Source organism: Elaeis guineensis, chromosome 2, assembly GCF_000442705.2.
Source record: "Elaeis guineensis isolate ETL-2024a chromosome 2, EG11, whole genome shotgun sequence".
Classification (NCBI taxonomy): Eukaryota; Viridiplantae; Streptophyta; class Magnoliopsida; order Arecales; family Arecaceae; genus Elaeis; species Elaeis guineensis.
In genome coordinates, this window is record NC_025994.2 from 121,635,935 (window position 1) to 121,660,122 (window position 24,188).

General features: G+C 40.0%; 2 protein-coding genes across 12 annotated transcripts; one reads left to right on the forward strand and one right to left on the reverse strand.

Moving 5' to 3' along the window:
* Nucleotides 1-5,088: 5,088 nt before the first annotated feature.
* Nucleotides 5,089-14,167, reverse strand: LOC105038396 (transcription factor GTE4). 11 transcript variants are annotated; one of them, XR_012139280.1, is made up of 8 exons: nucleotides 12,066-14,167; nucleotides 11,931-11,976; nucleotides 11,730-11,843; nucleotides 11,364-11,439; nucleotides 6,994-7,045; nucleotides 6,675-6,911; nucleotides 6,539-6,591; nucleotides 5,089-5,776 (listed from the first exon to the last, which is right to left on the reverse strand). XR_012139280.1 is itself a non-coding variant. In XM_073253092.1 (6 exons), exons 1-6 carry the CDS (start codon nucleotides 13,713-13,715, stop codon nucleotides 6,858-6,860), a joined length of 1,992 nt encoding a protein of 663 aa, XP_073109193.1. In that variant the 5' UTR covers nucleotides 13,716-14,167; the 3' UTR covers nucleotides 6,627-6,857. The 11 variants fall into 11 exon arrangements, 6 of the variants coding, with proteins under 6 accessions (XP_073109193.1, XP_073109194.1, XP_073109195.1 ...); XR_012139284.1 differs by lacking the exons at nucleotides 5,089-5,776; nucleotides 6,539-6,591 and having other exon boundaries at nucleotides 6,627-6,911; nucleotides 6,994-7,906; nucleotides 12,066-14,165; XM_073253092.1 differs by lacking the exons at nucleotides 5,089-5,776; nucleotides 6,539-6,591 and having other exon boundaries at nucleotides 6,627-6,911.
* A 2,432-nt stretch (nucleotides 14,168-16,599) lies between these two features.
* LOC105038388 (protein LOL5) lies at nucleotides 16,600-23,444 on the forward strand. The gene is made up of 5 exons (XM_010914186.3): nucleotides 16,600-16,773; nucleotides 17,865-17,972; nucleotides 21,171-21,280; nucleotides 22,877-22,978; nucleotides 23,143-23,444. The coding sequence occupies exons 1-4, from the start codon at nucleotides 16,677-16,679 to the stop codon at nucleotides 22,946-22,948; spliced, it is 387 nt and encodes a 128-aa protein (XP_010912488.1). The 5' UTR covers nucleotides 16,600-16,676; the 3' UTR covers nucleotides 22,949-22,978; nucleotides 23,143-23,444.
* The last annotated feature ends 744 nt before the right edge of the window (nucleotides 23,445-24,188 follow it).

The window sequence follows — 24,188 nt, forward strand, 5'->3', positions numbered from 1 at the left end:
TTTAACTTTTTTAAGGATTGAGCATGATGCTCTGTGATAAGCCGTGAATTAGTAAAAAAATTGTGCCGGTGCCGGAGCTTTTTGCACATTTTATAAATAAGCGTGCCTTAGATTACCTGGTAACGTTAGTCAAGACTCATAAGAAAATATCTTATAGGATTGAGTTCCTCGAGCCCCATAAAAAGTTTATCATGTTCTCTATCCACCCCCCACACCCCCAAAAACATCAAAGAGAGAGAGAGAGAGAGAGTTTTGCACGCGTCCATGATCAAGATGCCTCGAACCTTATCACAGTTTCGAGCCGCAACTTAAATAAATACTAACTATGGAGCTCTTATGCTGTAAAATCTCAAAGATTATCAGAGGGATCTTAGTGATGTGGTATCAAGAGTTGATCCGAGTTGATACATTTCACAGATATGAGCAGCAGATGATCTTTATTATCACGGACCAGTCTGAACAGCCCTGGCTCCTTTCTGATGTCTATGCGAGCACTGAGCACAAGATTCGAAGGGTGCTCTGGAAGGAGATTTCTAGACTCATAATACAGGACTTGCCTTCTCTAGTGGCTGACGACTTTAATTGCATTGTTAGGCTCCACGAGAAGTATGGTGGCAGGCAGGAGACGGAGAGTGTGGAGTTCAAAGAGTTTAGAAAGTTCATCAGCAGCACTGGGCTGATCGATCTCGGATTTACTTGTCTGAGGTTCACCTGATGCAACAACCAGTATGAATCTACTCGGATCTGGGAGAGGATAGATCATGCTTTGGCATCTGCTGACTAGCTCCAGTGCTATCCGGAGTACTTTGTTCAACACTTGTCGAGGATTGCCTTAAATCACTGCCCCATTCTTGTTTCAACAGATGGCTTGGACCGGCTCAAGACCTCTTTCCGGTTTGAAAAGTTTTGGATCTTCTATCCGAGATCCTGAGACTTGGTTCAGGAGGTATGGAAGATGCCGGTCCGCGAGGATGCAAAGTACAAGATGCCTTGCAGGCTGGAGCTGGCCAGATGCAGACTCTTCAGTTGAAATCGCTTGAAGGAGAGCGACATCTTCCAACGGATTGAGCGGGTCGAGGCAAATATTGAGGAGCTGCAGCTGAGGGAGAATCGGGGAGGTGGCTTATCCGATCCTGAGTTGGGAGAGCTGTGAGGTAAGCTTTCTGAGCACCACTCCCTTCTGAGGTAGCAGGAGACTTTATGGAGGCACAAGTCCAAAATTCAGTAGATTCGGGAGGAGGATCGGAATATCAAGTTCTTCCATCAGTCCATCATGATTCGGAGGTCTGCCAACCGCATTAGACAGCTGCGGAGGAGTGATGGCAGTGTTGTGGATGATAGTGGAGAGATTCGTGCTAAGATCCTTCATTTTTTAGAGATCGATGGACGAGGTCGCTGGATGAATACTGTCCCATTCTAGGTGCTCAGTCGGTTGCCCGCATCTCCATGCAGGAGAATAAGATTTTGACTAGAGCAGTGTCGTCTGAGGAGGTGCATGGAGCCTTTTGGTCTCTTAGTGAGGATAAGATCTCGGTGCCTGATGGTTTCCCCTCTCTTCTTCCATCGGTACTGGTCGATTATCTGTGAGGAGGTAGTGGAGGCGGTGTAGGTGGCATTCAAGTCTAGAGGTGTTTCGGCGGCGTGGAAGTGGACCCTCATAACCTTCATTCCGAAGCGGCTGGACATTTCGATACCTAAGCATTTTAGACCCATCAGTCTCTATACTACTCTCTACAAGGTGTGTGCGAGGATCTAGTTGAGCGACTGAAGCCATTGATGCCTCGTCTGATTAGCCCACAACAGAGTGCCTTTGTTGGGGGTCGGTCTATCATCGATAATGTTTTGCTTTTCCAGAAGTTCATGCACGACCTCCAGAGAGCTCCATGTCGCCGTAATCTCATGACCATCAAGCTGGATATGGAGCGGACATATGTTAGATGAGTTGGGCTTTCCTTCGGCGGACACTTCAGAAGCTGGGTTTTGAGGAGGGGTGGATTAATTGGATCATGATTGCGTCGAGTGCTTGAGCTTCGCCATCCTCATCAACGGCACCCCGATAGAGTTCTTTCTTTCTTCTATGAGCCTTCACCAAGGTTGTTCTCTCTCTCCCTACCTATTCATTTTATGTGCTGGTGCCTTATCCAGGATGTTGAGAGCTACGGCTCAGGGACAGGCCCTGGAGTCGTATTGACCTGCCCCTAGTGTCCTGCTACTCTCGCACCCATTTTTTGTAGACGATTGCCTTTTCATCGGGCATGCCTTCATCCGAAATGTGGAGCATTTTGCCTCCATTGTCAGGGTCTACTGTCGGACGTCGGGGTAGTTGGTCAATAATCAAAAGTCCGCAATCATCTTTGGCCCAAGGATGAAGGCCCAGGTCAGATTGGCGATCAGGAAGATCCTGGGGATTCGAGAGCAGTCGGAGATGTTGACCTATCTCAAGATTTCGATCACTAGCCATCATTTACGATGGACTGAGTGCAGACCCTTGAAGCAGCAGATTCAGGAGTATATTCAGGGATCAGGCCAGTGCCCTCTCTTTTATGGGCAGGACCACTCTGATGAGATCAGTGCTGAACTCTATTTCGATTTATCTTCTATCCCATACGGTTATCCCCGTTGCTTGTATCAAAGAGATGGAGCAGCATCTTTGCAATTTCTTATGGAGTTCTAGTGGTGATCGTCATCGATTCCATCTACTCTCCTAGGAGGTAGTGTGTCAGCCTATGTGGGATAGTGGCTTGAGGATCTATTCTTTATTGACGAGGTGGGAGGCTTTGATCGCTAGGCATACGGTCAGATTTCTGATCCAACTAGATTGTTTGTGGAGCACGGTGATGAGAGTTCGCTATGGTGGGTGGGGCCATGGGACTCCCATCCAGACTACTCGAGGCTGCTCTTTCATCTGGAGGAAGATTTGTGCTCGTGGGCCTAATATGATGGATCAGATCAGATGCTTGATTGGTGATGGTCATTCGATGGAGGTGATCCAGGATGCCTGGGTTTCGAGCATTCCTTTATTTCTCAAGATGTGAGGATCTGAAGACGTTTCTGCTACCTGAAGGTTCCTTTGAGAGATCTCTCTCGTTTGTACAGGCCGATGCCTTTTAGACGAATTGAGGCTGTCTAGATTTGGAGAGTTGCAGCTCATCCTAAGGTACAGATTTTTCTCTGAAAGTTTGCCTGAAACCGCCTCCCTACATGGACACTTCTCAAAGAGAGGGGTATGGAGATTCTGACCTTGTGTCCAATCTGTGGCATAGACATGAGTTTGCAGAGCGCGTAATCCTATAGTGCCCTAAGACGAGAATCATTTGGAGACAGGCGGACGGTTACCCATGAGAGATGAGCACTGATCCATGGTTGGTATCCTTCCTTGACTTCATCCATTAGAATGTGACTAACAGGATGCCTATGGTTGGTGGGCGGATTATTTATATTGCTTACTAGATTTGACTGTCTAAGAACAGTTTTATCTCTGACGATGAGGTCATTCTTGCTCATCGAATGCTAGAGAGAGCAGTCTGTTTGACTCAGAAGTACTGCCAGTTTGACACAGCTATATCGTCCCTTGACATCTCCGACCTTTGGAGCTCCCTAACTGCCCCGACAGCAACCCGTAGGGTTCTATCCATTTCTTGGAAGCCCCTTGCCCCAAAGTTTGTCAAAGTTAACTTTAATGGCAGTGTCAGAGGCGAGAAGGGCGGAGCGGACTTTGTCATCCGCAGCTCTGATGGAAGACTTTTGATGGCTAGTGGGTCTCACCTTTCTAAGTCTTCGATTTCGGTGGCAGAACTTCATGCCATCTAGACAGATGTCACCTTTGTCAGGCATCAGCTTCATACATAGAGAATTTTTCTAGAAGGTGACTTTATTACTATTATTTCTTGGATTCATGAAGAAGTCAGACAGCTCGAGAGTCATCCTCAAGATGTCTGGAACTCTCTTCACCACGCTGCTGCGATGCGAGTCCGACATGTCTATCGGGAGACAAATACTGCAGCAAATTGAATGGCGGCTTTTGTTGCTAAGCACTCCGACGATTAATTGTAGAGACAGAATGATGACTACCCACTGGTTCTACGAGATTTTGTGTATCTTGATCTTTTGAACCGCTCTCGTATTATATTGATGTGACCATCCTTTTATACCAAATAAAATAAATAAATAAATACTAACTACAAACTTCCATGATGTTTATGTTAGAAAAAAACACTAGCCTAGGCACTATGGGAACGATAGGCACTACGGGAACGATGACTCTCCATGCCTCCATAGGCATTACTTGGAACATACTCTGGCGCACATGATGTTAACTGTTACTTGCAAGAAAGTTAGAGTCTTAAAATATTCAATGACCCAAATTCTTGTGACAACCAATCTTCGCTCAGGCCACCAACCATCTATCGTGACATTTCTATTGGCAGACAACGTGAAGTGGAGCACTTGGACATAGACATGCGCCAGAAAAATTTACTCGATATTTTCTGCAGTCAAACTCATATCAGCCGTTCATGCTTCCATGCTGGACCAGTGGTCCAGAGTCACCCAAATAAGATATACCACCAGATAAACTTCAGCACCGTATTGAGATTTTCCTTAATTTCATCACCAGCGATCCCCTGGACCTAATTCATTTCATGGCAAAGAGAAACATCACTAGCACGAATGTTCAACGTCACTCAAAGATCTAAATATCACAATAGCTTCATTGGGGTTCCAAAATTAACATGTACGAAGCTTACAGTCCTAACAGTCCACTGATACCTCAGGAGTCGGGAATATCAAATTATAAAGATGTAAATTTCTGCCCTCCGACCGAGCACCTAACAGAATGCAAGAATTATTTCCAAGCAATACATCTGAGACGACCATCTTTCTAGACTTTCTAGCATCCAAATTTGCACATGGAAATCATAACCAACATGAAGGTCAACAGTTTATCAGTTTATGGTAAACAAGACCCTCACAAGGAACATGATATTTGTACCAAAATCTGGTTCCGACCACTCTCCTTTTTCATATTCCAAATCCAATTTCCACTTGATGCTTACCTACCCTGCGTCAAAGCATATAGCTTAGTCCATATTCAAGACTCAATTTAGCAACCATTGATTGCAGTCTTTCGTAAATTTATATCCAGCCATATAAATTCTTTGTTTTGGGAAGCATGATACAGGAAACCAGATTAGTTTAAAAACTGTCCCCGAAGCCTGGCTCATATACAAGGTTCTCTTCTCATTTTTCATTTCTGTCCTCTCCATTTCTCAACCCCCGCCAGCAATTTTTCGATTGGCTATTCGATCAGCTACCAGGACATGCAAATCAGTCCATCCAAACACTTAGTTTAAGAATCGACCTGAGGTTTTAGAATACAACCTGCAACAAAAAGATTTTGAATGGTTGAAATACGCTACTAACATCAAAAACACAACGAATTTCCTTTATATACCAAGAAAAAGTGAGGAATGTCCAAAAGTGATGCCAAACTAATCAATATGCTTACCATTACCCTATCAGAAGAAAATTAAGGAAGAATTTGATATTTGGAGTTAATAAGCTAACATCAAGTGAACCTACCAGCCAGCAGCATCTACCTGCTGAAAAGAAGAAAACATACACCAAAAGGATACACAATCATTGCTGAGATTAAAGGTTGTTCATTCTGGGCATTGAAGAAAAACTCCATCTCCCTCTTGTGGGATGCATGAACTTGCAACTTGATAAAGATACTTCAGACTCCCAATTTTACATCCAACATATTCTGTTAGAGCATCTGAAAACAGTAAATCCATTTAAAATCCTACCATCCGAATGGCCCCAGATTTCATTAAAAACTTGCCTAAAAATCCCAAATCCATCCCATCAAAAAAGGGTAATCCATCAGATACCCAAACCCATCTGATTCATGCATGCATGCATGCATGTATGGATGCATGCATGCATGCAATCCATCCCATCAAAAAAGGGTAATCCATCAGATACCCAAACCCATCTGATTCATGCATGCGCGCGCGCGCGCATGAATGCATGTATGTATGTATGTATGCGCGCATATATATATATATATATATATATATATATACATATGGATATATGTGTGTGTGTATATATACATATGCATATGTGTGTGTGTGTATATATATATATATATATATATATATGTGTGTGAGTGTGTGTGTGTGTGTGTGGATACATACATACATGTGTAATCGAGTTTAGGGATTCCGAAGTGGCAAATCCCAAACCCTATAGGATTTTGCTAAAGAGATCCTGTGAATCCTATTAAGATTTGAGATAGACCAGATACTTATATATGTAATCGAATTTATCCCGAGTGGCAAATCCCAAACCCTATAGGGTTTCGCTAAAGAGATCCGGCGAATCCTATTAGGATTTGAGATAGACTAGATACCTATATATGTAATCGGATTTAGAGATACCTGAGAGGCAAATCCCAAGCTCTATCGTGTTTTACTAAAGAGATCCTATGAATCCTATTAGAATTTGAGATACATCAGATACCAAAAAAACCCACCGTGCCATCGTCCCATCATTTGACTGAATTAAGAGGCTGCTGGTATTTCCATGCTGTCAAGCAGCCACACTGATGAGAATAGAACAGAGACAGGAAAGAAACCCAGCTTCCAGAATCTATAAATTACAAATCATACATTACATATTTGCATGATATAGGAACTTTTGACAAGACCAGCATCCTCGCTTCCCCAATGACCGCAAGGTTACAATCAGAATTTTCCTGCAACTATCAAACAAGCATAGAGAAGAAAATAAAAGAGCAGTATCACGGGGAAGTTGAATTCCAATATTACAGGTCACTCCCTTTTGGGGCAAAATCATGTCAAAACTCTATCAGCAATGCAGATTGTCAGCTTAGCATGTAATAATATCTGCAATCGGAAATAAGAATAAAATGTCATATTCATACAACCAGAAGTTAATACAATGAAAAATGGAAAATAATTGAACAACCTCATGATGAAAAATGTTGGCGTTTATAAACAAGAAAGAATCGCTAAACCATCTGCAGCATAATAATTTCAATAAAATAATGCAAATAATATGCTTTATTGAACATTTAGATATGATCATATATGTTAAGAGAACTAGAGGCTTATTATTGGGGTCAAACTTTCTGTTTCCTACTTCCCATTCAACTTTATATTATTTCAAGCACCTTAGCAACATGGTAGGCTCATGCATTTAATAAACAGTATACCTCTAATGATATTAGTTTTTACATGCAATAAACTTCAGACCAAATTTTAAACCACAGCTCTGTTTCATTCTAGATAAGAAATAAGTATCGAACTGCTTGATGCAGTTTTTTACCCACAAAAGAATCCAGAATGTTTACTAATTTGCCTGAAAGTATACCAAGACAAGCAATATGAAATTGCCGGAGTTAAAACTACGAGCTAGTACAGTCTGTAGTTCTTCAAAATATCAACTTAATAGCCAGAGCAGGTGCCAGAGTACCCCAGCAGGCATTAATTTCCATTACATTGTCCAATTATGAAAAACTAACCACTGCCTTTGCTGCCTAGGAAGCCTTGCTATTGCACCTCAATATGGGAGAAATGTATACGTGCAAGTTTCCTGATTTGAAATTACAGATCCCAATCTGACAAAACTACTAAAATAATCTCTTGGAAACAATGCATGGTAAATCAGTTATACAACAAAACAGTACTACTTGAAAAAAATTTAAAGGCCTCTCTTTTCTGAAAGTAAATACCTGTTCAACTTCAGCATTTCACCCACCCCTCCTGGCTGGAAAAATATTTGAGTCATGCAATTCCTTGGGCTAAAGATAGAGAACTATCAAGAAAGCTTCCTCCATTTTCAACAAAGTGCAGCATATTGCTAGAAAGAGTGATGTCACCTAAATATTCCAAACACTCACATATGATAACCAAAAAATAAAAAAAGGAGTCCCTAGGTCATGATCTGAAGATGATAGCCACCAGGCAAAGCAATGGTAATTAGAACATGATCAGTCTTGGCAGACGGAGTAGGAAGTAGTTGACTTCTAGATATTGAAAAAAAATTGACTCTCCTTAAGATAATATGCTCCTTTACCAACAACAGGATTTCTAAAGCACTCCACAAGCTACAACGAATTAACAACACAATGACAAACACATCTAATTGCAGGTTGTGGATGTAGGTTATCACAGTATGCATCTGGCATGATAGTTAGCTATCATACTGTACAATGGAAATAACTTAATGTTTAGGCTTCAAGTTATGCCAGCATCAAGCCAAGGGTAGCTCATAGCTGGCCAGCATTGATTTTAGGCCTCCAAACGAAGTCCAGTCCAACCTGATGCCCAAACTTGTACTGCTCACATCTGTTACAACTAAGACACAAGCCAACAAGCCTCATTCCAAGCCATGCCTATCACCAGCCAGATTATTTCAAACACCCCACTCATTATACCCCCAACCCACATGCGAAAGGAAAAAAGAAAAAAAGGTGCCCCAACACCTCTCATCTGAATCCTCTCCTTCTGCATCTCTGCACACCATCTCCAAATCCACTCAATCCCCCGTATAACAAACCCCTCCTCTAACCTAAGTTTTTTCAACTTTTTTCCTATAAAAACAAATTATGGCATGCCTAATTTCAGGCAGTTTTTAGACAATACAATTTGGCATTAACTAAATAAACATGGCTTTATAATTGATTGTTTAGTTGACTTCCCTTATAAACATGTGCATAGCAAAGGCCTAAAAATTAGAGTTTGAAAATGAAATCAAATCAACCTTATGTCAGAAACCAAAAGCAAGGACACAAAATAAGCATCGTACAATGCCAAAAAGTAGTGAAACCCCGCTACTCTCCTCCCTAACAATCCATCTCCAGCACTCCATGCCCTTCATCCTCCAACCTAGGTTTTGTAACCCAGCATATCTTCCCCAAAGAAAGGCTTTGTAACAATGGTTCCTGGCTAAAAGATGTGATACACCATACACCCTCAAACTGATAGTGGCTAAGGATTACTGAAATGACAATAAGATTTTATTTGTATGTTTGAACTATGATAGGTTGCTAGGAGCTGTTGAGTAAAAACTTGTGCATACACACATAAATAATGAACTCCAAACATGGATGTAAGCTTATAATCTTAGTTTTTGAAGCCATTGGTAAGCTATAATAAGTTTTGTTAGCAAAAGTTGTTATAATTAGTATAAGAAGTGTTGGCCACTCTTCTTAACAAGGTTATGATTAGTTACATTAAGAACTAGTTCAGAAATGATTTTGGATTATTGCACCACCACATAAGTCTTCACTTAAATGAGATTGTGCCCTTGCTTATAAGTTATAATCTCTCCCTACTTGGTTTTCTAAAACATAGATCGCTCCCAGCACTTAAAAGTTGTACAACCGAAACAAATTAGGTTATCAAATAAGTCCACTAATCATATGGGACCTCTAAAGGAATCTAGTGCTAGCTGATTCAAAACATGATCCTTCAACGAAAAACATATTATTAGTAAAATATTCCTCGCAAACCACTTTCTTACACCCTTCAAAGTTAAGAGCCAGTCTTCCATTATAACTCAGACATTCCAAAGTTGCTTTCCAACAAAAATAGACATGGAAACTTGATATCCTGATAACTTCCTATGTGCATACCTTCTTGCCTATTCAAATTTACTAATTTTATTGTTTTGCAAAATTACCATTTTTAGTTCTATTGCACTATCACTCCAAATGGTAACAATTACTTGATGTAGTTATCCACCATAAAAAGTTCAGTTCAGGACTGCAAGGATGTTACTTATAAATATAATAGGTGCGAGAAACTATAGGCCTCTTTAGTCTTTTGACTAAGATAATCATTCACCTTACTCTTTCTCGAAGTACCAGTCGCAGTACATGTTTAACTCATGAGTGGATTTTTCAAGGAAATAAGCACATCAAAGATGCTATACCTTTCAACTTTGGAATGCTATGTACATGCATGTCAATGAAATCACACACACACAAACACACACACACACACACACACAGCTCATTACATGGAGACCCTCCTTCTCCTCCCCCCTCTCGACACACACACACACACACACACACACAGAGGGAGCTCATTGGTTGGACCAACAGAGGGATGGTGGGGCCATTGCATGAATATGGATGCATGAAATTATCTGCATGCTCGTGTAAATCTAGAACTCAACTAAATAACAATCATTCTTCCAACAAATTATATTAAAAAGTAAAACATAAAATGCATATCATTGTAAAGAGAACCAATTCTATTCTTGTGCCCAAGTTAAAAAGTTTTATTTTGTCAGCATTATCTTCACACAGAGACATATCCTAAATGCATAAGTGTTAAAATATGCTTAGTATTGTTTTGAGAGAAAAAAGGGAATCATACTCTGTCATTCATTTTCAAACTGAAAATATGATTCAAAATAATTGTTGAGTTGATCTTGATATGCTACAAATGGTAGAATTATCTTTAGTCATCAACACCTAATAAAGAACTTAAGGCCCCATTTCTGTGGGGCTTAAAGCAGGCGTAAGGCCTAGACTAAGGCTTATAACTGCCAGGCAGCCTTAAGAAACCTGGCATAAATGAGGACTAGTAATGCCAGTCAAAGCTCCTTATGACAGGCATAATCATTCCAAGAGAACCCTATCATAAGCTATTCTTATCACAAATGCTTCAATCTATGCCAACCTTTTTTTTTTTCAATGGCCAAAACTACCCTTCGCTCCTCTCCTTCATAAATGCAGGTATGTCTGAGTGGATTATTACAAGTTGCTTGGAATGCGGAAGAAAATTTTATCACAAAGGTGATTTTTTTTTTTTAATTCGGAACATTTTCTTGTAAGAAAGGTGAATCTTATTGGGTTCCCTCCCCCCCCTCCCCCCCACCCCCAAAAAAAAAAACCAAAAATCTTATCTTGTAAATTTGAGGAAAGAAAAAGAAGAAACGGACAAAGGTGAGCATATCATTTATCCATCTTATCATATAAACATGTTACTAATTTTATTTGGGATTGTGGTCAGATAATTGCCATTTTAGAAATACCTAGAAAGATATACAAGTCACTGACATATGATAAGAGTAAAATATGCTATATATCCATCTTATGCCGAAAGCAAGCTTTTTCATCATACCGCACCCAAACAACACCATTCGTTATGCCAGATAGGACTAAAAATTTCTAGCCAGACAAAAAATGTTATAACTAGTGGAAGAACTATGCCAACAGGCATTACTTCCACTGTTCCCATTTTTTTCTTATTCTCCAACTAAACATGGACTAAAGTACTAAATCCTAACCCAAAAAAAATTTAAAAAAAAAAAAAAAAACCTACCTGCTTTTAACCATACATGTCCTAGGTGAATGCGCTGCTTCAGATCCGTATCCCAAGGAACTTTCACTATCAGAATCTGCAAATCCTCTTAGCTATAAGTGCATATATCAATCAAATATTAAGTAAATCAAACTCACAAGAATTGCTGCATACAAAAGGATACTCCTGGTGATCCTATAAGCTTATAAGCAGTATTTGGTTTTTTTAAAAAGAAAACGATAAGAATCCTTTCTTGTCAAGGGATGGCAGTGAAAACAAGAGAACAGTTGGCTGGGTTGGAAGTCACATGGACGCAGGTCAATGTACTAGAATATCCCCATTTAGCTTTCTAAAACTAATAAAGTGTCATTTCAATGAATATATTACCACTAGAGGAGGATCCTGAGTCACTACTAGAGCTGCTTGAGCTACTTGATCTACTGGCCCTCTTTTTTTCCTCTCCAACCGGAGATATAAATGCTGCATTCTTGTCATCCGCTGATGGTTTTACAATATTTGCACAATCAGAATATAACTCATGAAGAAACAAATAGAATAACCAAAAGCAAATGCAATCAATATATTTGCCTGTCTTCCTTTCCTTGGGCACTTCCACGACAACAGCATCAGGAATCTAGAAGAAATTATAGACAAAAGGTTAATAGGTAAATTCAAGCAAATAGATAGCTATGAGCCTGAGATTCTCTAAAGTCTAACCCATACCTTTTCCTCTATTCTTTCCAGGGTTTGGTGCTCGGCCTCTGCTCTGGCTAGATTGGCAAGCTCAGCCTTCCTCTTGTTCTTACTCAGACTCTTTTTGTAATTGGTCACAAATCTATCAAGCTCCCAAAGAGTGTCTGCATCCACACTGTCAATATCCACCTCAATTTCATCATCATGCTGGCTCAGAGAGGAGTTTCTCTTCTCGATAATCTGAACGACGTTATCCAGCTTCTCTGATGGCAGGCTCTGCAGACGATGGCTCAGCCGCTGCTTCTCGTCAAATGTCATATCCCTCTTGTTTGGGTCCTTAGCCTTTGGCTTCTTCAAGGCTGGAGGCCGACCAACATGTCGGGTATAATTCACCTGGTGCGGCTTCAAATCGACCACCATTGGGCGGACAGTGGAGTCCAACTTCTCGAGGGTCGTTCTCATGTCAACCTGCTGAGCCTTCTTGGTGGTGGTGATGGTCGGACGCGGGGGATGCGAGAGATAGGTGTACTCAGCCTCAATAGTAAGCCACTGTTGCTCGAAGATTTGGGAGAGCTGCTCAGCCATGAAGTGGGCATCCTGCCCCTTGGGATTGTAGGTCACGGCATTGTGGAAGGTCAGTCTGACGTCCTCAGCGAACTCTGAGGGGGTCCCGTACCAGTTCTTGGATAGCCGGGACTTCACGGTGCCGAGGTCCATTGGGTGCTTGATGATGCTGTAGTAATCATTTAGGCCGAGGCCCTTCACGTCAACTGGCGTGTTGAACACCCACCCATACTTATGCTTCATCAGCTTCTGGAGCAGAGCGCTGCAGCTCTTGAAGGCATGGGCGTCGAGCTTCTTGTCGAGCATTTGAGCACCGCGGTTCATCTCTCCCGTCGAGTGCTTCTTGCTTCCATTGGCCTTTGATTTCTTGTGACCATGAAGCCCCGGCGCCGGGAACTTCTCCTTTCCAAGGACGAAATCGGAGTTCCGGTACAGCTGGTTGGCCTTGGGCGTCCGCTTCTCTTTCTCCAAAAGCTCATCGACGCTATTTTCTGGCACCGATACGCCGAGCTGGCGGCGGAGCGGGGCCGCGGTGGTGGATGCTGCCTCCGAATTCGCGGCAGCTCTCTTGGAAGAGAGAGGTGTAATGACTTCGTTGACAGAGAGCTGGGAGGCCGGGGCGGCGGTGGTGGAAGGCTGGGATTCGTGGGCCTCGAGCCTCTTGACGACGGAGCGAACCTGCTCGAGCTCCGCGATGAGCCGCCGTCGGAGCTCGCGGACTTCATGGCGAGGCCGGGAGGCGACGCTGATGGTGACGACTCGGTGCTGGCCATTGGGGGAGCGGCAGCTGGAGTGGTTCTTGGAGGGGTCCGGCGGAGGGCGGTGGTTGAGGCTGCAAGCGTCCTCGTCCGAAGTGGCGGGGCGGGGACGGTGGTGGTGGGGCACCGGAGGGTGCTGCTGGAGGGAAGAATGCACGTCGTCGGTGGTAGTGGCGAGGGTTTGCTTGGAGGAGGGGTCAGGAGGCGGGGGGTCATGGGCGGCGCCGCCGCCGGAAGGCTTGGGGTGGTTCTTGTTGTGGGACTTGCGGGTGTAGACCTTGCTATCCACCGCCCACCGGTGCTTCTCCCAGGAACCTTCGCCTCCGCCGGCACCGCCCACCGGAGGCCCAGAAGCCATTCATCAAAGAAATAAGGATCTGAGGCTCGGCAACGGCTGATCGGAGGATGGAGACTAAAGCAAACCCTAGATGAGAGATCTGGGAGAGAAACTGAGCAACCCAGAAAAGATCTTTAAGAATAATTGGGATTCGATAGAGAGATGGAGGGGAGGGCAGGTTGAAGCAGTGCGCGATAAAGAAGAGCACCAATTTATACCAGCGCCGCTTTCTCTCTCTAAGATCGGGTGGACATAAGCTTCTACGAAACTGGGGATCTACCGTTGATTGGAGTGCATCTTTATGGAGTTTTTATCAGGCCACCTATTTGGTTTACGTGGCGGGACAAGGTTTCTAGAAGTTGCCGTGTTGTGCTCCGGAAGGAGGGGCGGATCGCCTAGAGGCGACGGAAAGGCGTGTGGGGAAGTGGAGGAGGGTCGTGGACGGCACGCAGTGACGCCATCTGAGGCACAAGGGTTTGGACCGGCGGTGGTGGGGTATGAGATCTCCGATGGAGAGATGCGCGTCCTTTCTGTGGATCTTTTTTGGTGTGGGTCGTACACGGTACGTTGCTCGTGCTATGGCGGTTGATCTGGCACGATAGAGAATGCAAATATTTTTTTGGGTAAAGAATGCAAATATTAATGGCCGACATTACAAGTTTAAATCGTAATTTATCTGGGTTAGAGTACTTCTATTGGAAATGGATGCAAATCTAAATTTATTGAGGTTCCCATCATGAGTACAAAGAAGTGTGGTGGACAGTTTTCGACAATGTACTTGTGATAGTGTCAGTTTCTACGTTTTGGGTTCATAAAGTTAGAGATCGTTTGGTTCCTTTCATTTAAACTGGCTGCAATAGAAGATGTTGCGTGTATTTGGAATTGCACTGTTCGACTACGATGCATCGTCACTTCTTTTGTTTGGAACGAATTGCCTGGGAATTTGCATTCATTTAGAACCTATTTTGTCGGAATATTTAAAAGAAGTGCTGACACCGTTTTAGTGGGGTACAAAGGACCCCACGTCTACATATATCTTCAATCTAAATTTATTATTACAATAAAAATAAATATACATTAAAATAAAAAATATTGATAATAATTTCATAAAAATTGTATTTAATTTGTAGAAAAAAAAATAAATCTAAAAGATAATTTGAATAATGGAAACAGCTCAAGATGCCCCATGGCTATTCTTTCTCAAAAATGATGTAAATAAGGTTTTTATTTGGTGCAAGCACTGAGGAGGCAGAGAAAGGTTTAGTCGGGCTGGAAGGCGGCGGTTCCCATTTGATGGAAGTGATCGAAGGCAGCATGGGTACGCCATGCTGGGCGAAGGTGATCAGAATAGTATTCCACCGACTTTTCTTTTGGGCATTTCATCAGGAAGCTGGTAGGGATTGTCGAGGCTTCATTTCTAGTAGGAAGAGTTGAGGAGCTGCCAAGGCATTGAGCCGGACTTGAGGCAGTAGGAGCAGACTTGGCAGCCAAGGTCCAGAAGTGTAGCGGTGCTGCAGATGCGGACGACAAGAGTAGGTCAGGTCGTTGGATTTGACGCCGGTTTTGGGCCAGGCTGTAGATGAGGGCTATAACGGGTTTTTGAAGGCGAGGGTGTGGAGGAAGCGGGCAACGGAGGGAAGGGACGGCGCGGTGCGAAAAGTGAGGGAACCGATTCAACCCATAGCCAACCAAGCCTAGCTACAGCCGGTCCAAGCCACCCCGAAGCCTAGAAACTCAAGCCCAACTTGTAGCCAACCTAGCCCAAGCCGTAGCCAACCCAAGCCTAAACCATGGTCAACCTAAGCTTAAGCAACCTTATCCGACCCATATAGAAAACTCAGTCCACTAGCCCAAATGAAGAGCAATTCATATAAAAAATCTTCATGTGCCAGTCTTACACCCATAAGCTTTTTTCTATTTAATTTTAACCAACACTCATTTATCCATTTTCGCACCCATCTCTATTCAAACCATTGACATAACGTCTGACTCTTCATTTAAGCTTTTTTTTTTTTTTTTTTAATACGCACTCTTATTCTATTAGTAAAAGCTTTAACCTTAACCTTACATCCGTGAGAACTTAATAAATACTCACCATCTTAACCTTATTCCTTATTTCAATGAAACAAATCCTAGCCATATACCTTTTTAGTTGTTATAATCATCGTATGGTCATCCCTACACCTTCAAACTTCTAAGATTACCTCTTGGATGAGCTCTCATCCATTTCTTTATTTTAGATGGTAAAGCCCTACCAAAATTCTTAACAAACTCCTACAATATCTATCTCCTTTAAAAAAATAATAATAATAAATGAAGATTGTTCTCATTAATATTGCATTAGTATAAATTCTTTGATCACAATTGATATAGATTCTAGAGATAGCGCAATAGTGCTGCAAATAACAATACGTTTAGTTTGACTTTTCCATTCTTACAATTCATTCTGCTATAAAATATGAAAAGTATGCTCAATTTGTAATAAAGAAAAATTGAAATAGAACAATCATTTTTTGAATGTTTGATTGAAGATATTTTTATTCATTAAAAAATGAGATAGACATCTATAATAATTTTATATCTTAAACCGATTTTGATATCTTCTTTTTAAATATTCATAGCTACTTTTTTCTTAAGAGATGGAAAGAGAGATGCATCCATACCATAATTAATCAAGCTTAAAACTTTAGGGACGCATCATCCAAAATTCAAGTTCGATTGTTAAGAAAAGAGCTATGATGATTGGGATGTCTCAATTAATTGATTTAAACAATTTTTGTGATGTAAATATATTTGATCAGCGCAATAATTTCGTACTAATTATGCAATACCTATGCTCTAAACGTCACGTGTCTTGCTGGTGGGTCTTCTTGTACTCCCTCACGTGTCTTGCTGGTGGCCAACATTGGGGTTATACCAGCGGCGGGACAAACTAAAGCGCGTTCCCTTCTCCGTCTCCGCCCTAACAAAATCGTACCAACTATGGGCAGCTCCCCGGAAGCCGTTCCCCCTGGGTGGGAAAATCTCGGCCCCCCGCCACCGCCCGTGTCCTCTGCCCCTCCTCCGCCTCCTTCTCCAGGTTAGCTCCGCCCCCCCCGGGCCCCAATTCTATATCCTTCCTCCAAAACAGTATGTAAAATCTCTTTTTGATCATTCCGAGAGGATGCCAAGATGATGATCGCCCGTTCTTGCCATGGTCGAGAATTTCTGACTATTGATTTTGCGTTCTCGCGTGCGACTACATATGCATGCTGTGATAATTCAGTTTTACTATGCTCAATATTCGATTCACTTGAAGAACCTCAATGATGCTCGACGAAATCTCTGAGAGAAATTGAAAGTAGAGTAGGTAATCGATATGAACACGGCCATGTAAAGTGCTTCTAGGATATTGTGGTCATATCCACGCTTCTGATGGCTTGGTTTATTTGGTTCATTACCATTGAATTGACATTCTTGAAAACACGTAATAGGAAATTCGACATATTATAGGAATATGAGAAGGGAAAAAACCCTCTCTTGGGAATGTTCTACAACTGGCTATCGATAGAGCGTCAACTGTTTACAAGTCATTGTCCGCTTCATGGTCGAGGTGACATCAACTAGTTGAAGAAGGAGCAAAAGGGTTGGTTTATAGGGACTGCTTTCATCTTTCTGGCACGATTTATCAGTCAAGAACCCTAATTGGAGCACAATCCTTATATTTTGAGTTTTGATTTTATGGAGTACGTCTAATGCGGCAATGCTTTTAACTAGCCAAAGGACTTACTTTCTTCACTTCTTGCCCCTAACATTATTATATATCATGGATAACATAGGGGGAAACCCTCTGCCATGTTGTTATTGTACTCAAGATGGCTTGCTGGTGGATTTTGTGGTGACTCTCATGCATATTTTGTTATATTGTACGATTGTGCTTTAAATTTATGTTATTATTCCAACCCTTCCATGTCTGATTAGAGATCTTCATGATAACTGACCTGGGTCCCGGTACCTTCTGGATATTGAGTTGACAAAATTTTCTTAAAATACAATTATTCCATAATTTTGTGCAGGTTTGTATGGGACATTGTATGTGGAAAATGCTATCTCGTTCTTTCATGGTAATTTCCAGTTTCTTACTTCTTTTAGTTGTTTATCAACTTTGGCTGCTGTTATAACTTGATGCAGAAATGGGCCAAATGGTCTGCGGCAGTTGTCGTGAACTACTTTCATATCCAAGAAGCGCGGTTTATGTTCAGTGCCCATGCTGTAAGACAGTAAACTTTGTGTTAGAAGGTTTGTTTTCAAATTTTTATTCTGGCAGCAAATGCTAGCTTAAATTGAGCGCAACTTTGATATCTTTGCTGTTCTGTTTTCACTGAGCCATTCTGTTGTGCACAACCAACCATATATTTGTTTTTTTCTGTCATCTGATTCTGATTTTTTTTTTTTTTTTTTAAAAAAACTTTATGTTGATTCATCTACTATTCGCAGATCTGTATTCATTATATTTTTAAACTGTGATATTATACATTTTATTGCAGTTGTGACATCTTGCATTTTTCAATAGGAAAACCACAAGCCTTGTTATAGACAAATATAAATCTGCTTTTTTTTTTTTTTTTATAACAGCATAAATTCAATATTTACCAGTGGGTCATTTGTATTTTACTTCTATGTTATTTCCAGATTTTTGTACTTAATTAGTCTTTTTAGCTTCCTGAAAGATTCCTTCTTTTTTGTTATTGTGGGAAGGAACATTTATATGCATGCCAGGCCATCAACTTGTATTTAACAAAGTTCTAACTAAATGTGTATGTCCTGTGGTATCTTTTTGCACACAAACAATACATTTATTGTCATGTGACACAGAAATAGCAGTGCAGCCTCCAAAACATAGTGACAAGATCCGCCAAATTCTCGACAATTTCTACTATTGACAATTGTTTTTCTTTATATTTTTTTTTCCAAAGAAAATGCCTAGTTCCACTAGCTTATTTAGTGATAGTTGATCTGGGGAACGCATCAATGGATCAACCTGTTATGTACTTACAATTGCCAAAATACCTGGGCAATTTTTCATGCTTCTGGTTATCTTTCCTGCTCTGATATTGATTTGTTCATTCATACCGTTGGAACATGTACATATGTTCCCAATCAGGAACATTTCTTCACATATTTTCTTTGATTATCTTCATATTTTACTTTTCTTTACTTATGTCCGATGCATCTCTATTCTTTCTTCTACTTTTCATATGATTTAGTTAAGATTTCATTTCATTTCCATTTGTCTTTTTTTCTTTTTAAACCTTCTTTCTGTCAAATATTATATATTATTATTGTTCAATAATTTGAATAACTTAAAACAAAATATGACTTCACTATGTTGCACCTCAAAGTTTAGTTGGACCAAGTTCAATTTGTACTAAATTTTATAGTTACTCTGTATTGTTTATAGGAAGCACAAGAGCACTTTATAGGATTGTTTGCTCTTTCTTCCTTCTGCATCAGTATTTAGCTATTTGTTCTGCTGCTAGTGTAGTCTTCATGCAATTATCTTCTCATAACATTTGTTTGGAGGAAGCAAAAGCACTTTATAGGGATTGTTTGCTTAACTTCTCAAAAATTCTTTCTAATCCTTGTGTTTGTCTCCCTTTGATGACTAGCAAGATTTTCTTTGTATTTTTATTCTTCTCCCTATTTGATCAGCTTATCTTCTGCCAGATGTCGTGATCCTTCTATTTTTTTTTTTTTTTTAAGACAATAATAATCTTCAAAGATGTTATTGAGGGGAAAAGAAGGGGAAAATCTTTTTCTTCTTGTGCAATGTTAGGTCCATTTACATTTTAACAAACTTCCATCTATTTCTTGTCATGTTAGCTGCCTTTTTAAATACTCTTTCAGAATTAATTACCTTGGGATACTTGAAGGTCAGCTTCATCATAGAATCATGTGCTGTCTATCATTGATATTTCCTATATAAGCTGACTCATTTTAACTTACAGTGGTCTCACCACAGCCACCCGGGACTTCTAGTTCTGATTTTTTTGGTCTCTGTTATTATTGGTGGTGGCCTTAGTGAAAAGTCATTTATCTTGTTCACCATAAGCTGGTTTAGGGCAAATGACTGAACAAGCTCTCCTGTGTGCTTTCCCTGTTGGTGACTAGTTTCTTTGGAGGATATGGTTCTATCACAAGGTCTAATTGTGTGAAAAACTGTTGTGGGTTTCTTGACTGGTACAACGTATACAAGGTTCACTTTATTGCTTCTGAATGCATACAGAAGCATGGGATGTGGGCCTCTTGCATTGCGGTAGATGTTAATGATTCATGCTTGTGCAGCTATCTCAGATTTTCCTTCTCAAGCAACAGCCACATCTGATGGTTGTCTTTCTATACTGCTCCAGATAAAATGCTCTTCCCTGTGATGTTTTCATTTTTGCTCCAAATGCTCTTAATTTGGCAGAAATTTTTTTGAGAGATTTGCTATAAATGTTCTGATTATCTAGGCTCTTTGACAAGGTCATGATTAAGTGATATTTTTATTAAAAAAATCTTGCACCTTTGTTTGTATTTCATGTTGATGGCATGATCTCATGATAGCGATGCTTAATTATTTTTCTTTATGCGCACACAACTTTACCAGATTTTAGTCAGCCGTAAGAATGCCTGCTCTGCTACATAAGATTTTCCCCCTCAGTTGGAACTTACTTTAGTATCTAGGTTTGCTTTAGCATTTATTTGATCTTTAGCACTTCTGTCAAGGTCCATAGTACTTCTGTCAAATTCTGCATTCAGCTACATGGGCTTTCCATCCACTACCTACTTTTCTTTATCTTGCCATATATGACTGTAGGCAAGCTTCACAGGATTGTCTTGAAAGAATTAATAATATCATTCTTGATGCTGGATGTATATGGGTGAAACATGAGATCTACTATGGCAATGGGTCTCTGTTGGTTCTGTCATTCAGTGTATGGGGTGCAAGGTATCTCATGGTTCTGTCATTCCATATATGGGGTGCAATGGGAAGATTAAGGCATAAAGCTAGTCAATTGAGTGTTCTGATACTATTTCAAATTTTCAATTATAATATTTGAATTCATGCATTTTATGGCATGTCAGCCTCTATGCTTCCTATTTAACCAGAGGAACTCTGCCAGCTCACCTAAACATGCATTTGACCTTACTGCTCAAGCTTGCTATGTTGTTGTTTGGAATTGTGGCACTAAGATTATATTAACATTAAACCATTTGATGAACACACTCAATATCGTACTTTTGAATCTTTTTGCTACAAGTTTTTAATTTTGGCAAATTTTCTCACGCAAATAACTCAGTGTCATTTCTAATTTTTCTTCTTAGTATATATATATATCACACAATGAACCTGCTGATAATATGATGTTGAAATCATTTAAAAATGATAGATATATTCACTGAATTTTATTTTTACATAATTTCTTTGGCTCATGGATGATATTTTTTCTATAGCTCATCAGGTTGGTAATGTGAAGTGTGGGAAATGTTGTATGTTACTGATGTACCCTTATGGAGCTCCATCTGTTAGATGTTCTTCTTGTAGTTTTGTGACTGCAATTGGGGTAAGTAATTTATCAATTCAGATTACATATATTACTTTCTTTGTATAGGGATACGTTTGCTTGTTTTAGCATCGGAATAGTAGAAGATGCCAGAATCTATTCACATGCATTGATTATCTCATTGCAAATAGTTTTTGCATGTACTGGATCCATATATTTTCATATTAACTAAAGAAATTTCTTTATTCATCTTCTAAAAAGTAAAACTCCTTTATAACTAAGGTTCTTTATATGAATAAATATGCATTGAAGCCTTAAGAAAGCTCTGCGAGCCGGGTGCTCAGATTTGTGCTGATGAATGGAGAAAGAAGAGAGAACTTTTGGAATGGCTTGACTTGATGGAGTAGTCAACATTTGGAACAAATGGTTGGCAAACAAAGAACCATAAAGCCACCACTTAAGAGATGGGGAAAAAAAGAATCCCGAGATATTCTAGGCAATTTAATGGATACCTGAACAAAATATGAAGATGAAAGAGGTTTGTCACAGTGACACTTGTTTGGATGGATCCCTCATGATATGCAGTTGAAAGATGATCAGACAGTGGCTGATTTTGTGGACAAGATTTTCTGTGCTTTTTCTGTGAGAAAAAATGCCATTGTGCTTCATAAGATATGTAGAATAGGCATTGATAGCCATATTTTCCTCTATTCCAAATTCCTTATTTTGTGTTTGTTGCCTTTGTTGAATTAATGCTGGCCTCATGCCTAGAAGAAAAAGGTGGCGGAACTAGAGGGTTGATAATAGGTTTACTACCAATTGTAAAAGGTACATCAAACTATGAAATGAACCCTAATTTGATATAAAAACTTACAATGGCATCACAATCAAACCTTGTGAGGAATGTTTGGCGAATGAGGATTCGTAATGTTAACCTTAAATAATGATTCATAAGCCATTGTGGAAAATATGAGAGTTCAGAGTACCTTGATTTTGGTATCATCTTCCAGGAAGTTAAGGTGTAATTGAGGCTGTAGATAAATTCTCAAATAATAACTAAGGTAGTGTATCTCTTTGTTTTTCTGTTACGGTACCAGATTGTAGATTTACAATAATTGTCATTTGTTTTGGTGAAACTGCATGTATACATAAGTGATGTATCAGGCCAACTCGTGTGCTTTGATTTTCAGTTAATTATATTTGCATGCATGAAATTTAAAGCAGGGATGTATTATATTTGTTAAAGAATACCTTAAAACCCAATTAGTTGTCTCGCAAGTATAACTTTGCCAACCATTATTTTGTTTTGATCTGGCTGCTAATAAAAACCATTACTCTCATAATCTTAAAATTTTGTTTTCATGATCATATGTATGTATGTATACATGTATTTATATATGATGTTTTTATGTGTATATGTGCATGTCTGTATATGTACATATGGATGAATGGATGTATTTTATGCGTGCATGATGTGTGTATGCATGCCTGCGTGCATGGATGTACTTATGTATGTATACATGTATGCATGATTGAATGTATGTATGTCTGCATGCATGCATGCATGCTTACTTCATTAATCCGCCTGTCATGGAAAATGAAAATTTTGATCTGTAATTCAAGAAAAAAACTCATGTTCTCATGCATCTTTTACAGGCACACAATATTCGGCCTCCGGTCTCAGTGCAGCAAGGCCAACTCCCCCCACCTCAAAGTCCTGTTCAATAGAACATGTTACTGCATAGTTCTTTCAATCTGGTATCTATTGTCTACTAAAGGGATTGATAACATTTTCATCAAACAATGGCTTGATAGGATTATTTACCTTGAAAAATGATAATCAAATTGTTTACTGAATTATCAATTCTATTGGTAGTTAGACACCATTTTGTCTGATATGTGGGCTCATGTAATCTGTACAGTTTATAAGTGACAGAGCAATGCTGTTACCACTCCTCGCTCAAATTGGCTGGCAAATCTCCTCAATCACCAGAGAGATGCTGTCCCTGGCGCGGAATACCATGCAAGTGTCTTAACATGGATTACCAGGCTGCTAAATGTGCTTGGAAGTTGGGACTCATGAAATTTTGTGTCTTCATATAAATTATGTAGCTGATAATATCATGTGCTGCTTGATGTGAACACATTAGGAATCTATCCTGTGTAATCTTCTGATCTTCAATGAATGTTTATCAAGTGGGATTTCAAGAACAAATTCAAGACATACTCTTTTCTCTTCCCACATTTTTTAAAAATTTTTTATGTTCAAAAAGGAGTGGATCACATAAGAGTGCATGTATCAAAGTCATCAGTGCGCCTCTGCTGTAATTTGCCGCCCATGTTTTGTCTGCTCATAAAACCTCTGTTTTGTCTCACATGTATTTTACATGCTCAGCACTGGTCATGGAATAATTATCGCTTCTAAAATGGGGCCTGGTCTGATGTACCTTTTTTAGCATTCCAAGCTAGCTTCTTTCTTAAATCACTAGGTAAGTATTCTTGTTTGGCTTTGATCATAGATGTGTGTTCTGGAATTCCGGTTTGCTGAGTTGAGAGAAGCTCTTGAGATTGATACTTTCCCAAGGACAACTGAATTCACTTCGCATTGGGTACTAACGTGTTGTCGCGCAGGCAGTACCGAAACCTCATCCGTCCAAAAGCAGCATATGCAACTACTTGGTTCTCGCTCTGTTGTTCCCGGGATCAGTCGCTTCTTACAGAGTCTCATAAAGGTCAGACACGAATTATGAAAATAAAATTATTACCCCACATTCAAGGTTTAAATTTTCATGGAACGAGGATGTCCTGATTTTCAACAAAAAATGGGATGTTCCATTGTCCTGCTCCATCACGAAGGTTGTCTCAAATATGCATCTTACTAAATAGTATTCTTTTTTTTAATTTATTTTTAATTTATTTTATTTTATTTTATTTTTTTTATTTTTTGCTGTTTCTTTTTTTCCTATAT

Excerpts from the sequence above, each read along its gene's own strand:
- LOC105038396 (XM_073253092.1), bottom strand. The coding sequence starts at position 13,715 with ATGGCTTCTGGGCCTCCGGTGGGCGGTGCCGGCGGAGGCGAAGGTTCC. Across the intron at positions 11,977-12,065 it reads TGGAAAGAATAGAGGAAAAG|ATTCCTGATGCTGTTGTCGT; the intron begins GTATGGGTTAGA and ends AATTTCTTCTAG. Across the intron at positions 11,844-11,930 it reads GCCCAAGGAAAGGAAGACAG|CAGCGGATGACAAGAATGCA; the intron begins GCAAATATATTG and ends TTGTAAAACCAT.
- LOC105038388 (XM_010914186.3), top strand. The coding sequence starts at position 16,677 with ATGGGCAGCTCCCCGGAAGCCGTTCCCCCTGGGTGGGAAAATCTCGGC. Across the intron at positions 16,774-17,864 it reads TCCTCCGCCTCCTTCTCCAG|AAATGGGCCAAATGGTCTGC; the intron begins GTTAGCTCCGCC and ends AACTTGATGCAG. Across the intron at positions 21,281-22,876 it reads GTTTTGTGACTGCAATTGGG|GCACACAATATTCGGCCTCC; the intron begins GTAAGTAATTTA and ends CATCTTTTACAG.